At 41.0% G+C, this 15,620-nt stretch overlaps 1 protein-coding gene across 4 annotated transcripts in view; it reads left to right on the top strand.

Moving 5' to 3' along the window:
• SEC24C (SEC24 homolog C, COPII coat complex component) overlaps positions 1–15,620 on the top strand; it is a 42,176-nt gene that overhangs the window by 13,156 nt on the left and 13,400 nt on the right. For 2 of the 4 annotated variants that reach the window (XM_018566020.1, XM_018566022.1), the window contains 6 exons: positions 1,593–1,741; positions 3,110–3,178; positions 10,855–10,966; positions 12,246–12,373; positions 13,389–13,527; positions 14,533–14,648. In XM_018566020.1, coding sequence (XP_018421522.1) covers positions 1,593–1,741; positions 3,110–3,178; positions 10,855–10,966; positions 12,246–12,373; positions 13,389–13,527; positions 14,533–14,648 — 713 coding nt within the window. The remainder of the gene's footprint in view (positions 1–1,592; positions 1,742–3,109; positions 3,179–10,854; positions 10,967–12,245; positions 12,374–13,388; positions 13,528–14,532; positions 14,649–15,620) is intronic. The other 2 variants (XM_018566021.1, XM_018566023.1) reach the window with 1 other exon arrangement.

Here is a 15,620-nt window from a genome sequence, read left to right as displayed (position 1 = left end):
CAACTTTTAAAGGCCTTTGCAACGTGTTCTTCCTTAATGACCTGCTACCGTAGATCCTCAACACCTAGGGGGAGACAGGGTGACGTGTTTACCATATCTATAGGAACATAAAGCTAAGGGTATTTTGCACCAATTGCGCTGCGTTCCAGAATGGTAGCTGCTGGAACGCACTGTAGTCGCATATTGAACTAAGCGGGAGTGGGCGTGGCGGGGCATTGAAGTCAATGGGGGAGTTTACTGTGCGATTATAGTGTTTTCCAGGCAGCTACCGCTCTGGAACGCCCCGCAATTTTTGTGAACTGGACCCGAGGGGAACTTTAGTTTTCAATCTAGCTTATGTAAAGGTACCGGAGGAAAAAATATGTGGGCGCTGACTTGGTCATTAAAGATGCAGGTCCTGAGGCTGTCATCCTGATCCTAGATTTACTCACAAGTGAATCTAACCTTGAACCTTCCGGCAAGCATACATTTTGAACTCCTGTGCGTAATTCATGTTTCAGGTCGGTGACTCGAGGGGTAGTACAGCAAGTATCAAAGAAAACCCTCAAATGTTGTGGGTTTTTTTTTTTTTGTACAAGAATAGTTTTCTTGTGTACTCATTGAAGAACACAAACTGTTAGAAGCAGACAGCCCCTGTGTGAGCTTAACTACACATTTACAGTCAGACAGGCATCAGGGATCCCTACGTATGCATTCTGCTTTCCAAATTCGTCTCTTTAGAATCGCATGTAACGTGGGATGGAATCTGACAGTGAAGACACTGAAGTAAAGAATTTTGTCAAGCAAATACCTTCTTTGTTTCTCTCCTTGCCCATACAATGCAGATGCTGACAGCCTTTTAATAAATAATGTAGTGTTTGCAATTTCCTGTATTGATCACTATCAAAGCTCAGGGCGGGAAATACAGCTATCTTTTAAAGATACAAATGTTTCCTGTGGGTCTAATAAATTAAGAATTAAGATTGCCCAGGAATTGTGCTTTAATGTATCTTGACAAGTTTGTAAAATTATCATACCATTATTGTTTATAGCAGGTTTTAGATTTAGATTTTACATTTTTACTTATTTATTTGTAAATGAAACCATCCACCACAATAGTTTCAAACAAAACATCAAAAACCTCAGTTTCGTTCTTATAAAATGTGAATCTTATCTTATCATCCTTGTATAGCTATTTTTACATTGATGCTCAGTTTTTTGGCACCAGTGGCAGGGTAATGTTTCCAGGAACTTAAGCTGTCATTCTGTTACTGTACTAAGATATCAAAAATGTCTAGGAGCTCCAAGCACTTCTTGTACCCTATTTTGTATCCCAACTCAAAGGTTACACTATTAGGAAAATAGCACAATCTAGTGATCAATTTACAATATATTAACTCTCCTTTTCTGATCAATGCATTTGTAGAAGGCCACATAGACCAAAGGAGTATATCTTGGCAGACAACATTTCCACTTAGATGTATGCTTAATATGATAAATTGATGTATGATGAATTGGGTAAGGATTTAGCACTTCAGGTTTACATTATGCAGTTGTGGTATAATCTTGAATGCTGTTTTAGCTTAAACCTAAAAAGTGTGCCACTTTCACAGGTTCCTTTGGACAAGTTAGGGCTCCGCAGCCTGGATATCCCGCAGCTTATCCTCAAGCTCCAAATTATGGAAGCCATCCTGGTCCTCAGGGTCCTCCAGGTCCTCCTGCTGCACAGAAGAGGCTGGACCCAGATTCCATCCCTAGTCCTGTAAGTGTTCCTTAGCATTGGTGAGATAAAAAAAAAATCGCACAGCAAAAGGCCAGACATGAGATTTGTATGATCTAATCAATCACAAATACAACTGTATGCATTGATGAGTTATTGCAGTCATGTTAAAAGTTATTGTAAGGTAACATGGCGTACGTTGTATTCTTAAAGGTATTTGAATTATATTAAAGTAGAACACTTTTTAATATAAGCGCTCAAATTGCAAGTTAAAAATAGTGTATGTATGCACACATGCAAAACTAAGAGTCTTGTGATTTATCCAGAAGGTCTCGCAACTGCTGTGCAGGACCTGGGATTCTCTGACCTCTTGGTTTCAGCTTTGCAAGCTTCACAGACCAGAAGTCACAGATTTTCTACACCTACCTCTTAGAATGTCAGTATGCTCCTATATTTAGATAAGGGGCAGAGACCATCAATGCCCAGAACAGTGTGGCCTCCCCCAGTCCTGCCCTGTGTTCCCCCGTCTTATTTGTTGCAACAAATGGCTTAACAGAGGGAAAAAAGAGGGAGGATTGGGTGGGGATGGAAATTCTCTTTTTTTTAATGCCCAGTTCCTGGTAGTAATAATAATAATTAGTTAGTACAGGGAACTTCCTGTGAGGGAGTGATTATATCATTTCCTTCAGATAGTAGCGCCTCCTCATCAACTTGTACTAATGCTGAAGACAGACCAGATAAGATAGCAAAAGGTAACACAGAATTTCAGAATTGCATGCATGCAGAATTTGAAACTGGTGATTTCAGAGTGTTTGTATTAAAAAATATACTTTAGTTCTGCTTTAAAGTTTAAATGTTTGTTGTTACTTTGTATTTGCATGTTAGCACTGTGCTATGTGTAAGGTTTTTTGATGTAACCTGTAACTGCTGTGTATTTCATTACACGTAAATACAGAATGTCTTTTTTTCTTTTGAGGTAGCTAACAAAGTTATTCTTCCTTGCTTAAAGGATAGTTCATGCAAATAAGTGAAATATCTTTAGTTTCCAGTTACAGTACAATGTTTAGTGTTCAGTGGTTGATCAGTCTGAATAGATGGAACTCCATTGCAGTGTATTTGATTCAATGCGTGAACCAAATGCATTGCTCAAGTCTCTTTTACTCATTTCTCCCTCCTGTGTTCTAGCATCCTTTTTAAAATGCACTGTAATTCTTTCCCAAAGTCCATTACTATTCCTGTTGTGAGGCTATTAAACGCATGTTATGCTTCTGCAATCTTCCTCTTGTTGTAATAGAGGGTAGGGAATTATAACACTGTACCCTTCTTTTTTTTCTGTTTTTGTTATCCTTAAACATTCTCTCTTTGCTGTTTTGTGGCATCGCTTCTTGTTCGACTTTTTAAACAATAAAGCAACTTAATGAACTGCCACCCCAGCAGAAATCAAGGCACAGGATAGACCCCGATGCAATTCCTAGTCCAGTAAGTGAATAGTGTGTCCTTTCCTTTCCTTGTTCTGTGTGTGATTGTACCCTGCGCATGCTAATCACTTCACCAGTGCATGTAGCCTACCATCATCCTAATGACACTCATTCTTTTTTTCCCTTAGTGTGGTTACCTAGCTAGTAGTAAATTCACTGAAACATGTTTTCCATGTCTGTGTACCACAAGTGGTGGGCAGGATGTGCTTTTATTTCTCTTTTTTTTTTTCCCCCCACTCCCTGTCTGTTCTGCCAGCCAATGGTTATAACAGTGTGTTATGATAAAACAAGGCAGCCAATACAGAAAAAAAAGCTTGTGGCACCTATTAAAGGTATTTTTTCTATTGATGTTGGTTTAGTCACCTGTAGCTGGTCCTTAGATTTAGGGGCTTATTTACACAGGTGTCATTTTTCTGCGTTTGGCATATGTTTAAAAACCACGTCGAGCGCAGGTAAGCATGTCCCCACTGATTTCAGTGGAGTATTATAATATAGTAGCCTGGTAATCTGGCCTGGGAAATGTCATTAAAGGGACACTAAACTCCGGAGTTAAATCTTCAAAATGCATTCAAGTGCCTTTATGTATTAACAAAAATGTATCTTCTTTGTGTATCACTCGGCTGTAGATCCTCAAATCATCTCTGAATTCATGCTGACCGTGTCCTTTCTTCTGGAGGGTGGCTACTTTTTTTCCCATGGTCCCTGTGTGTGTTGTAAAGTAGCCACCACTCGAAGATCACCCATGTGATGGACTACAATCTCAATACCAATTCATAAATTAAACATGAGCTTGTAATCCATCCCAGGAGTGAGCTTGGAGTGGTGGCTACATTACAACACACACGGGGACCATGGGGAACAAAGGTAGCCACCCTCCAGAAGGTAGGACAGTGTCGGCACCAATTCAGAAATTATTTGAGGATCTACAGCAGAGTGATACACAAAGAAGATACATTTTTGTTAATAGTAAAGGTACTTGAATGCATTTTTAACATTTAACTCCTGAGTTTAGTGTCACTTTAAGGGCCCAATGACACTGTTGGCTTTTATCATACTGGTTACAAATCGCTAAAACACTTGTCCAGGTTCATAATTTTAAAAAAAATAGTACCTGTTCTAGGGCAGCGACTAATGATTTTCATAATCGGTTAGTTGGACGATTTTATTTTTTCGATTTAAATAAATACCATCCTTAATTTAAAATAAAATACACAAATGCAGTGTTGCAAACATAAAGTTTACGTCGGAATAAAACTGCATGCGCAATTTTCTGCAATTGCACTGCACTGGAACCCATGGCATTACGGTATCGCGCATTCCAGTGCCTGCAATCGCACTCTGGGTGGGAGGTGCGTTCGGGGTGCCATTGAAATGAATGGCACTGTAACGCACCTCCTGCAGTAGAATTTGTCAGGCCGAAACTAAAAATGACTGACTTTTTTTCCCCCCTCCTTTTTTATATATTTTTCCAATTGTATTGTAAGCACATGGCGCTTGAATAGCTTCAGCCAGGGAATGACGGCTGCCAGTGGCAAGATTCGGCAGACGGCAGCTGAATGTAAATACAGCAGGTAGTGGACTGGTGCAGTAGCCAACCTGCTATTGGCCATTTTCAAATTGCAATAGCCAACAGCAGGCTGGCTATTGTACCCGCCCACTGCTGTTCCCTCCTCCAAGCGTGGAGGAGAGAGTTGGGGGATCCAATCAACTAATCGATAATTAGAATAGTTGAATAGTACAACTATTCTCATAATCGATTAGTTGGCTGTAGCCCTAACCTGTTCCCATCTCTGCACTGCGGTGCAACACATGTTTTGGTAAATACGGCATGTCCGTTTTTGTTCTGTGTTTTAGTGCATTGGGAGACCTATACAAGTGAATGCCAATGCATCATAATGCATATAGCCCGTGTTTTTGATAGATGGGCAACAGGGATTAACAAGCTTTGGTTAATGGCTTTTAACTGTATCCACTCCAAATCCTAAATTTAAAAATGTATTGGGAACACACATCAATAATGCATGTCAATGCACCTGCCTTAAGCTACAAAAAACACCCTCTATGCACATGTATAGATCTAAATGTGCCCTTAAAATGTTTTAGTAGCTTAAAGGAGAACTATGGGGTTAAGGCTGTTCTCCTTAGGGTAACGGGAGGACACAAACTAGCGTCCTCCCGTCACCCTAAGCACAGTATACCGCGAGCTGTAGCTCGCAGTATACCGCAAGCTCCTGCTCGCGGTATACTGAGACGCCGCAGCTGAAGCGGATCCCGACAATTGTGCCGGGATCCGCCCAGCTGCGTGAGTGACAGCTGGCTCTGCCTATCTAGAGGCAGAGCCAGCTGTACCCTCCCCCGTCCGTTCCGCCAGTCAGCGCTGGCGGATCGGAGCGGGGAATCCAGCCCCTCCCCTGTCACGGCAGAGAGCCGTGACAGGATCGAGAGGTGAGCGAACGCCGGTATGTGTTCGCTCACCTCCCGATCTACTGAGCCAACCTGTGACAGTCTCATTGTCACAGGTCGGCTAGAACTATGAGGTGAGTGAAAAGCACTCCCCTCATAGTTCTCCTTTTTAAGTGCTCTTTTTGCCTTGGGGGCACAAGACGTTGCATTGCTCACCACATCCTTGGTCAGCTCTCGCCCTCCAGGAGAGTTTAGAATGAATTTGCCCAGGGTGTCGAATAATCTAGGTATGCCATATTCTTGTATTTAAAGTGTCGTCTTACAATTTTGTGATCAGGCTAAAGGTGCCCATACACCTTACGATTATCGTACGATAATCGTATGCGATCGACTTTTCGTACGACAATCGTAACGTGTGAATAGAGTGCCCGACCGATAGTACTGTACAATCGTACGACTTTTGACGGTCAAGCATGTTTGAAAACTTTGGTTGATCGTACGATGTTCGCATGGTTGGTGGCGTTTCCGTCCGTCAAAAGTCGTACGATTAACACTGCGCATGCGCAAACGAAAATAATTGCGGTCAATTACCGCAAGTCGTCCAGGTGTTTTTTTTTCTAACTACCGCTGATTGAACCTTGCGATAATCGGGGCAGGATGGGGCCGTCGTACGAAAATCGTACGACGGTTCGATCATCGGACGAAAAGTTTCATCCGATAATCGAAAGGTGTATGGGCACCTTTTATGTACCACAAACTGGATATTGATATTTTTAGCAGTGGTTCCCTGAGATCCCAAAAATATTTCAAGGGTTCCTCTGGAGTTAAAAGGTTTATGAAAGGCTGATCTAGGGTTTGTATTTATTATTTGTTTCCCTGCATACCTTGATGAAGACATTCTGTAAAAGTCTCAGTTACTTGGAGCTTATATTTCCGGATGGTGTTTTACTGTCTCCTGACAGAGTGACTGGAATAGGAATTGGGTGATGCGGTAGAATATAGATATGCAAGATGGTAGTGAAAGCATCATGAGTGTCACGGACTGCGTTTTTTGTCTCAGTTTTTAAACAAACTTTATTAGGTAGCTTTATGTCTGTACACATTCGTGACTCCTAAGATGTTCAGACAAATATAGAATAGTCTTTTAAATACATAGCAGTGACATTCCTAAGCAATATTCTTGTGCTGCTCGAAATAACCATTGAGGAGAATCTAGTGACATTTGAACCTACCCAGTTCTGTAGTCCATCCCATCAGTGATATGTGACCTTATTCATCCCCATTTACACAATTGCTACTCTGTTATTGATGGCAATGGAACACTCTGTGCTCCACATATAAACTGTTGCATGTGGATTCCTCTTTGTTGTGTACAAATCCTCTACTTCAGAGATATATAGTCATTGATGTTCTGGAAAATGCTAGTTGTCTGACTGTCAAACCAACCCACTGGCTCCAGCTCTTTGAGTCACTGAATCCAAACAAATCTACAGCTAAGGACTTGCAAATTATTTTTTCCTGAACTGTTGACGTGTAAGGGACCTTAAGCCGGTCATACAATAAGATTTCTTTAATTGAGCCTGCGCTAAACATCATAGATAGAGGAATCTCCTAAGCTTGGCTCTTATATTCTGACAGCCGGTGTTCTCTCGATAGGTCCAATGTGTCGAGCTCTCTGACTGGCGACGTCCAGTGACTGCCAGCGGAAGATGTACACAAGATGGAGCTAGTGCGCATGCCCATGGAATCGCAGAATTCTCTAACTATTGCGCCTGCACAGCCATCAGCTATCTATAACCTGGTACAAAGTTATTTGTGTACCCCTTAAAGGTGTCAGAACTTCCCCAGCCGTATATATGAACCACGACTATATTTTGTACAAATACACATACAAACCAATTTGTTTATAGAAACACTGAATATTTATTGACCTATTGCAGGTATATATACAGTGCAGTCAAAGTATTCAGTCCCCCTTCACTTTTTTCAATTATGTTATTTTGCAGCCTGATACTACAGTTGTTTACATTCTTTTTATTTCTCCTCTCATAATCTACACTCAGTACCCCATAATGACAAAGTGAAAACAGCATTTTAGAAATGTTTGCAAAAAACTTAAATATCCCATTGGCATAAGTATTCAGACCCTTTGCAACAACACTTGAAATTTAGCTCAAGTGCCTCCTCTTTCTCTTGATCATTGCTGAGATGTTTCTACACCTTGATTGGAGTCACATGTGGTAAATTAAATTGATTGGACATGATTTGGAAAGGTACACCCCTCTCTATAGAAGGCCTCACAGCTGACAATGCATACTGTATCAGAGCAAAAGCCATGAGGTCAAAGGAACAGCCTGCAGAGCTCAGAGACAGGATTATTGCAAGGCACAGATCTGGGGAAGGCTACAAAAAAATCTCTGCTGCACTGAAGGTTCCCAAGAGCACAGTGGCCTCCATAATTCTCACATGGAAGAAGTTTGGCACAACCAGGACTCTTCCAAGATCTGGTCGCCCGGCCAAACCGAGCAATCAGGGGAGAAGGGTCTTAGTAAGAGAGGTGTCCAAGAACCCGATGGTCACTCTGACTGAGTGCCAGAGATCCTGTGTGGAGATGGGACAAAGTTCCAGAAGGACAACCATCACTGCAGCTCTCCCCGATCTGGCCTTTATGGCAGAGTGGCTAGACGGAAGCCTCTCCTCAGTGCAATACACATGAAAGCCCACTGTGAGGAACAACATTCTCTGGTCTGATGCAACCAAGATTGAACTGTTTGGCTTCAATTCTAAATGTTATGTCTGCAGGAAACCAGGCACTGCTCACCACCTGCCCAATACCATTCCAACAGTGAAGCATGGTGGTGGCAGCATCATGCTGTGGGGGTGTTTTTCAGCAGCAGGGACTGGGAGACTGGTCAGGGTTGAGGGAAAGCTGAATGTAGCAAAGTACAGAGATATCCTCAATGAAAATCTGTTGTACAGCTCACTGGGCCGATGTTTCCCCTTCCAACATGGCAACGATCCAAGACAACACAGGAGTGGCTTGGGGACAGCTCTGCGAATGCCCTTGAGTGGCCTAGCCAGAGTCCTGACTTGAACCCTATTGAACATCTGTGGAGAGACCTGAAAATGGCTGCCAGACGGTCCCCATCCAACCTGACTGAGCTTGCAGAAGAATGGCAGAAAATCCCCCAATCCAGGTGTGCAAAGCTTGTCACATCATACCTAAAAAGACTCCAGGCTGTAATTGCTGCCAAAGGTGCTTCAACACAGTACTGAGTAAAGGGTCTGAATACTTAAGTACTTGTGATATTTCAGTTTTTTCTTTTTAATAAATTCACCGACATTTCTAAAATTCTGTTTTCACTTTGTCATTATGGGGTATTGAGTGGAGATAAATGAGAAAAAGGGAATGTAAACAACTGTAGTATCAGGCTGCAACATAAAAATAAAAAAGTGGTGTGTGTGTGTGTCTAGTGCAGACATTTTACACTGCACTTAAATACTGCACATTCACATCAGTCGCTGTCCTCAAGGAACTTACAATCTAAGATCCCTATCTTCCATGCATTTATACACACACATACCAAGGCCAGGTTAGATAGAGGTCAGTTAAAGCGGACCGTCACCCATATCTTTAAAAATGTTTAGTAATGACAATCTATAAACAGATACTTCTAGATAATTTCTGCCTATTTATTCTTTGCGTACCTTATTTCTCTTTTCTTTCCCAGTCTTCTGACAGCTGCCATGTTAACTAAGGGCAGGTTACTAGATCTCTTTACTTCCTGGAACTCTGGCACATGTGACTAGGACATGTAACCATGCACATCATCTCAGGGGACGAAAATGCCTTTCCCTGAGATTTCCCAGCAATGGTCTGCTGCTGTAACCTTCCCAAAATGCAATGCTTTGGCACTTGCATCATTTTGCTAGAACTGGACCAGGAAGTAGATAAGCTGTATTTGTAATAAATGAAAAACAAGTTTGTTTAATGAATGTAAAATGATTTTAAATCCAAATGCAGAGCTGTATGCTGCTGTGATTTTTGGTTAAAAGGGGGGTCCCAGCATGCCTTTTTGGAGTGGGGGAGGAAACCCACACAAGTACAGGGAGACCATGCAATCTCCTTGCAGATGGTGTCCTGACCGGGATTTAAACTGGGGACCCTCAGTGCTGCAAGGCAGAAGTGCTAACCACTACACCGGTGTGACTAGTGCATTCAGAATGGCCGCAGTGGGTTATTGTACTGTCTTGAATAAACCTTCTGGGGGAATGTTCAAGCAAATAAGTGAGACAGATGCAGATCATGCTGCCCCTCACTTAGCAAAGCCTCTGCAATAGGTGTACAGTATATTTGCAACCTGTGAATCTGAATTCCTGGGCAGCCAACTGCAACAGATTTGCAAGGTCGGTGACTGATTTATTAATGAAGAGAAGACAGATTTTTACTTAAAACAGACTGATAATTAAGACTTGGTCCGGATCAGTATTACTTTAAACGAGCTGAAGGAGGAATGTATGTCTGAAGCTGTGACATTGTAGTTAATCTATTTCATGATCATCTTCACTGTTGCTTTTTAGCTTTGGAACAAAATTGATAAATATCCTCCGTTTGTATGTTGTGTACGTGACTAACTATGTAACTATGTGTAAATAGACCATTTTTGTGTTGTAAGTATGTTGTGATACTTGTTTTCTAAACGATAAACTCTCAATGCCATCCTAAACCCCAAAAGACGCACACATTTGAGCATGGAGTATCAGGCAACCCATTAAAACCATGCTTTACTCTCCACCCTCCTCTGTTACACAAAGGAGCCACATTTCTGGCTTCTGTGTATGTCTGCTGTGCATGTAAGACTTCCCAGATAAGTCAATTAGAAATCTATCTGTTTAGCTTATCTGGTTAGGGATGCAGATTGAACAAAAAACAATAAATGCAAAAGAAGTCTGCTTCTTGTTCCATTGAAGTTATTATGCCTTTAATAGAATTGAAGAGTCAGACTACAATTTAGTTGCAGGTTCTTTTTTTATGCAAGTTATCGATATTAAACTGTTGGCTCATTTTTATTTTGGCAGTTTTCATAAACCTCTCCATTTTTCTTCCTGTTTTGTAGACACTTACCTGTATATGTTAAATATTCATATTGTGCATGTGGCTGTACACAGAACAGTGTTGGAACACCTAAGGCCTAATATTCTGCATTATTGTTAAAAGTTGTGCAGCTTCTTAGTGTGATGCATGATTCATTATCTATCCCTTCTTTATCATAGATCCAAGTAATAGAAGATGATAGGAGCAACAGGGGTTCAGAACCTTTTGTCACTGGCCTGAGAGGACAAGTTCCACCACTTGTAACAACTAACTTCTTCGTCAAAGATCAAGGTACAGTGCTTAGGTGCTTGCAAATTATCTACTAGATATGGTTAACTCCTTCCTCCGCTCTGATATTGTGCTTAGTGTGTGCATGGCTGGTTATATCACTGCTGCAAACCCTAAGGCTACATTTACACTAGCACCCCTTGTGTTCTGGGTATTTAAAGTCATGAAAATGTATCTGAGAAGTTTAAACAATCTTTCTGCTTCCCAGATCACTTTCTCTTGCGTTTTGGATGTACCTGCCTATAAGTGGGTTTACACAGCATACCATTGCATTAAGTTCATTTGAATAGGCTGGCAACACACTAGAAGCCCAAAAAGCACCTTTTAGCCTTTTCCCCCAATTCCCTGCACTACTGTGCACAGTATTGGGATACTGTGTGTCGTGGTGTGCTGTAATGCAGGTCCTTTGAAGTGTATTTTAAGATTAATGGCAGCGCATATCACTAACGTGCAGTAAACCTTATTGCTGTAATTCACACATCACCACAACACCTAGGTGTGACATAGTTCTGAATGTTCAAAGTCATTTTACTTGTTGCTCTTTTAGGGTATTACTAAAAAGACGGGCAATATTAAGGTAGCCTAATAAAATGATCAGCATTTGATCTTGACTGGTAGCTTTGGAAAGCAAGAGCTGCATTAACTTTTAATGGCCTTTTTATTTATTTATTTATTCATTCATTTTTATTCATATATTTATAGTTCAGTGGCTACAAGAGGTAGAATGTGGGGTGAAAATTCAGGAGATGTCTGCTCTAAAGTAAAGCATTCCCATACCTGGGCAATGAAAAATGTATATGATAAAAAAAATAGAGGTTATCTACAGGGAAAACGGCATGACAAAATGATCAGTAAATCCAAAGAGCTAGGTAGCCTAAGTGTTTTTATTTTAAATTTGCATTTTCCTGTTAAGTTGTGCCTAGTTTTTCTTTATCTCCTTATTGTTCCTTCCTCATGATGAGCTGCTGTATTGACCAGATGAGAGGTACAAGGGCCAAACTAGCCAGGAAAAATTCAAATTTGCATATTTCATGTGTCTTTAAATCTACTGATCATTTTGGCAGGCAGTTTATTTTTGATCATTTTGTTTTGCCTGAGTTTGTAACAAATTTACTTCAATGCAAGAAGGACTGTTCTGTCAAACTACATTTGAAAACAAAATTCTTACCGTTTTGTTTACATATTTTGTGTGTTGTCTTCTCCAAGATCTGTTCTTGGAGGATAAAAGAAAAACCTCCTTTTTGTGAGCTAAAATGCAGATTTCTTTACTTTTACAATATAGGAAATGCAAGTCCACGGTATATCAGATGTTCATCATACAACTTTCCTGCCAGCGCAGACATGGCAAAGCAGTCCCAGGTCCCACTTACTGCTGTTATTAAGCCTCTGGCAACCCTACCGTCTGATGAGGTGAGTGAGCATTTATAGATCTTTCCATCGCTAAAGCCAAACTGATTTCTTTCTAGTTTGGATGGACTGCAAAGGGGGTTACAACCTCTATTTGTTAAATTGCTGTACATGTCCATGTTAGGAAACATTCTCCTCACTTCCTGTCCTGAGAACCATACACTAAGTGAAGAGAACAAAGACAGCAGTGAAGTATTCTAACCTTTATATTGTCATTTGTGTTGTCCTGATTAAAGAGCTTACTTCTTACCTTGGTGGCCATATAAGAAGGTAATTAAAATATCACCCTTGTGGCAACCCATCCATACCTCTCCACACTTCCCACTTTCTCTCTCCCCCATCACAATTTAATTCTCTATCGTTCCGGTAGGAGTTTTCCCAATTCTGGGTCCTCGACCCAACTGTTCATACAGAGGCCCTGCTATGTGGGCATTCCTTCACCCACATGGCATTACATCTTCAGAAGTGGCATTCCACTATCCTCAACATTTCATTGTTTTCATCGGGGCCCCTTTACTGCATATGGTAACACATCAAGTGCAACCCAGGGGTGTTATCTACCAGCTCTACTGCCTATATTTACTGTCATCCCTCTCATCACTGTCATACCTACTGCTGTACCTCACATATTGTATTGTACCTCCGATACTATTTGAGTATTTCAGTCTCTTTCTTGTTAAAACCTTAAAATGATTAAAATAGCAAACCATGTAACAGCTTGAAATTGTTTAGGAGAATTTCTACTTGCTGTATGGTTGGATGTGTGATATACGGCTGTACGAGTGAGTGCTTGGGACAGAGTATAATGTGTTGTGTGGATGTTGCTGTGGACACCAGAGTAATATCAGTACACACTCTGGTGCTCAGCCACGGGGAACATTACACTCTATTCAGCACCTCACAAGTTATTTCTGTCACTGTTGTGGAAGGGGAAAAAATGAACTTGGTTTATAGCTCTGCTTTTTACTTTTGACTACTTGTCTAAAAATGTCATTGATTCTCCCTTTACACCTTGTAGGCTCCCCCTTGTGTGGTTGATCATGGCGAGACTGGACCTATTCGATGTAATAGATGTAAAGCCTATATGTGCCCTTACATGCAGTTCATTGAGGGTGGGAGGAGGTTCCAGTGCTGCTTCTGCAGCTGTGTCACCGAAGGTGAGTCTCTAATATTACTGAATGAGTTTCTAGCATTTATAGCGCATCACTACTTCCGGACATACTTGATATACTTTACACCTAGACAGTCAAATGATATCACTAGATTTTGTTTCCTTATAATGGTAGTCCTTTAACATGTAACTCCAGTTTTGTTGAGGAAATAAAATCCCTCTCTGGATGCATATACTGCAAGGATTTTAGTCAATGTTTTTGCATCTTCCTACCTTTTTTTTTTTTTGTTTCACCATATTATTTCCCAAACTGAATGGGAAACATGGACCGTTTATTATCAGCACCCGGGGAAAGTCAGTTGAATTGACAAAAGCTGCATTTGTCCATTTTAGAAGAGGACAGATCTTGGGGAGTTGCTCTCCATAATGAAACTCCTATTGATGGTGATGCCTAATACTTAATTTGTATCTATCTTCAGGCTTTTGACAAAAGCAGTGAGCTAATCCCACAAGTAAGAAATTAGTTATGGGACATTCTGAATACCAGTGGTGTACAGAACATCTTTAGGTTGCCATATTGCAAGGGAGAAACATTACATTTTTGACTTAGAAATCTAAAACCTCTGCTATTGAAATGAAAATATGATCTTTAAAGCTAAATGTCAGGGAATAAATAGTAACAACACTGACTGTGGTGACAGAATGTTATTAGAAGTCAAATATAATGCATATGACCGAGTATAATGCCTCCTGGATTCATGATAATGGCATTTTAGATAAGCTAACCTTTGCTGCTTCTTGTGTAGTTTGATCCTCAGTGAGCATGACAATGGCCATTGGGCCACCTGCAGTAGGGCAATGTAGTTCAGTCTAGGAGAAGCATGCATGCCTATGTGGGTGATATTTGGCCATGTGATGCAGAGCTGTTGGTAATAAAATGGTCAGAGAGTAAATAACATATGTTAACTCGTTTTTTGTGGTAGTTAGTCTCTTGCACTTATTTACAGGTTTTGTTTCTATTATGACATGTCTCTCTTTATGTTTGTGCCAGTGCCCCCACACTACTTCCAACATTTGGATCATACCGGCAAGAGGGTGGATTGCTATGATAGGCCTGAGCTGTCTATGGGATCCTATGAGTTCACAGCAACTGTTGACTACTGCAAGGTAAAGCAATTTTAGATGTTTACAGAATGAAGTCATCTTCTACCCTTTGAAAGTAGCAGCTTTACAATGGTGGTCATGAGACGGGTTTCTTGCTTCTTTTAGAATAAAACAATATGTACTCGCAGTGCTTCCAGCCTCGGGTGTCGAAAGCCAGGCTGCACAGGAGATAGAGGACAATGCTGTGCTCAATCTTATGTATTGGAGGGCAGGCTCCATAAAGAGAACCTGTCACCTCTAAATGCTATCACGTAGGGGCTTGTTAGGCCCTGTGTGATAGCAATAAAGTTGAGTGAAAAAAACATTAAGTTAAAAAAAAATGGGGAAACTTTTTCTTTTTAAAACCAACCCTGTCGCCCCCGCCATCTGCATGTGAATAGGAATTGTGTGTGCTGCGCTGAGTGCTGCCCCCACTCCACTGTGTGTCATATTGTGGTAGCTGGGCAGCAGCGCGCTCTCACGCACACAATGGGGGGAATTTATCAAAACTGGAGCAATGGCAACCAATCAGCTTCTCTCCAACTTGTTCAAGATTTGAAAATGAAATAGAGAAGCCGATTGGTTGGTTGCCATGCACTGCTGCTCCAGATTTTGTCTGCTCTAGTTTTGATAAATCCCCCTCCATGTGCATTAAAGGGGTAGGTTCATGTTCCCAAGTAATTGGGGAAAAATGGAATTACCCGCTCAAATCTGGCCCCCTCTTCCGCTATACTTAATTTTTCTTGAGAGCCCACCACTGGTACGGGTGTACTTTCCCTACCCTGTACATGCCAAAATTTTTAATTTTGCGAGGATTCTTTGGTCAGCACGGTCACCTTACTGCACTGACCAATGAGAAGAGCTTATTAGCACGGTAAAATATGGTTTTGGTTAAAAAAAAAAAATTGTATCACAAGTAGATTGTCATGAGGGACAGGTAGATTGGGCCCCCCGCTTTAGTCCTTGGACAAGTTGTTTTTTTTTTTTTTTTTTTAA

Source organism: Nanorana parkeri, unplaced genomic scaffold (assembly GCF_000935625.1).
Source record: "Nanorana parkeri isolate BGI_ZX_2015 unplaced genomic scaffold, ASM93562v1 scaffold908, whole genome shotgun sequence".
Classification (NCBI taxonomy): Eukaryota; Metazoa; Chordata; class Amphibia; order Anura; family Dicroglossidae; genus Nanorana; species Nanorana parkeri.
This window is presented reverse-complemented; position numbering and strand designations above follow the sequence as displayed.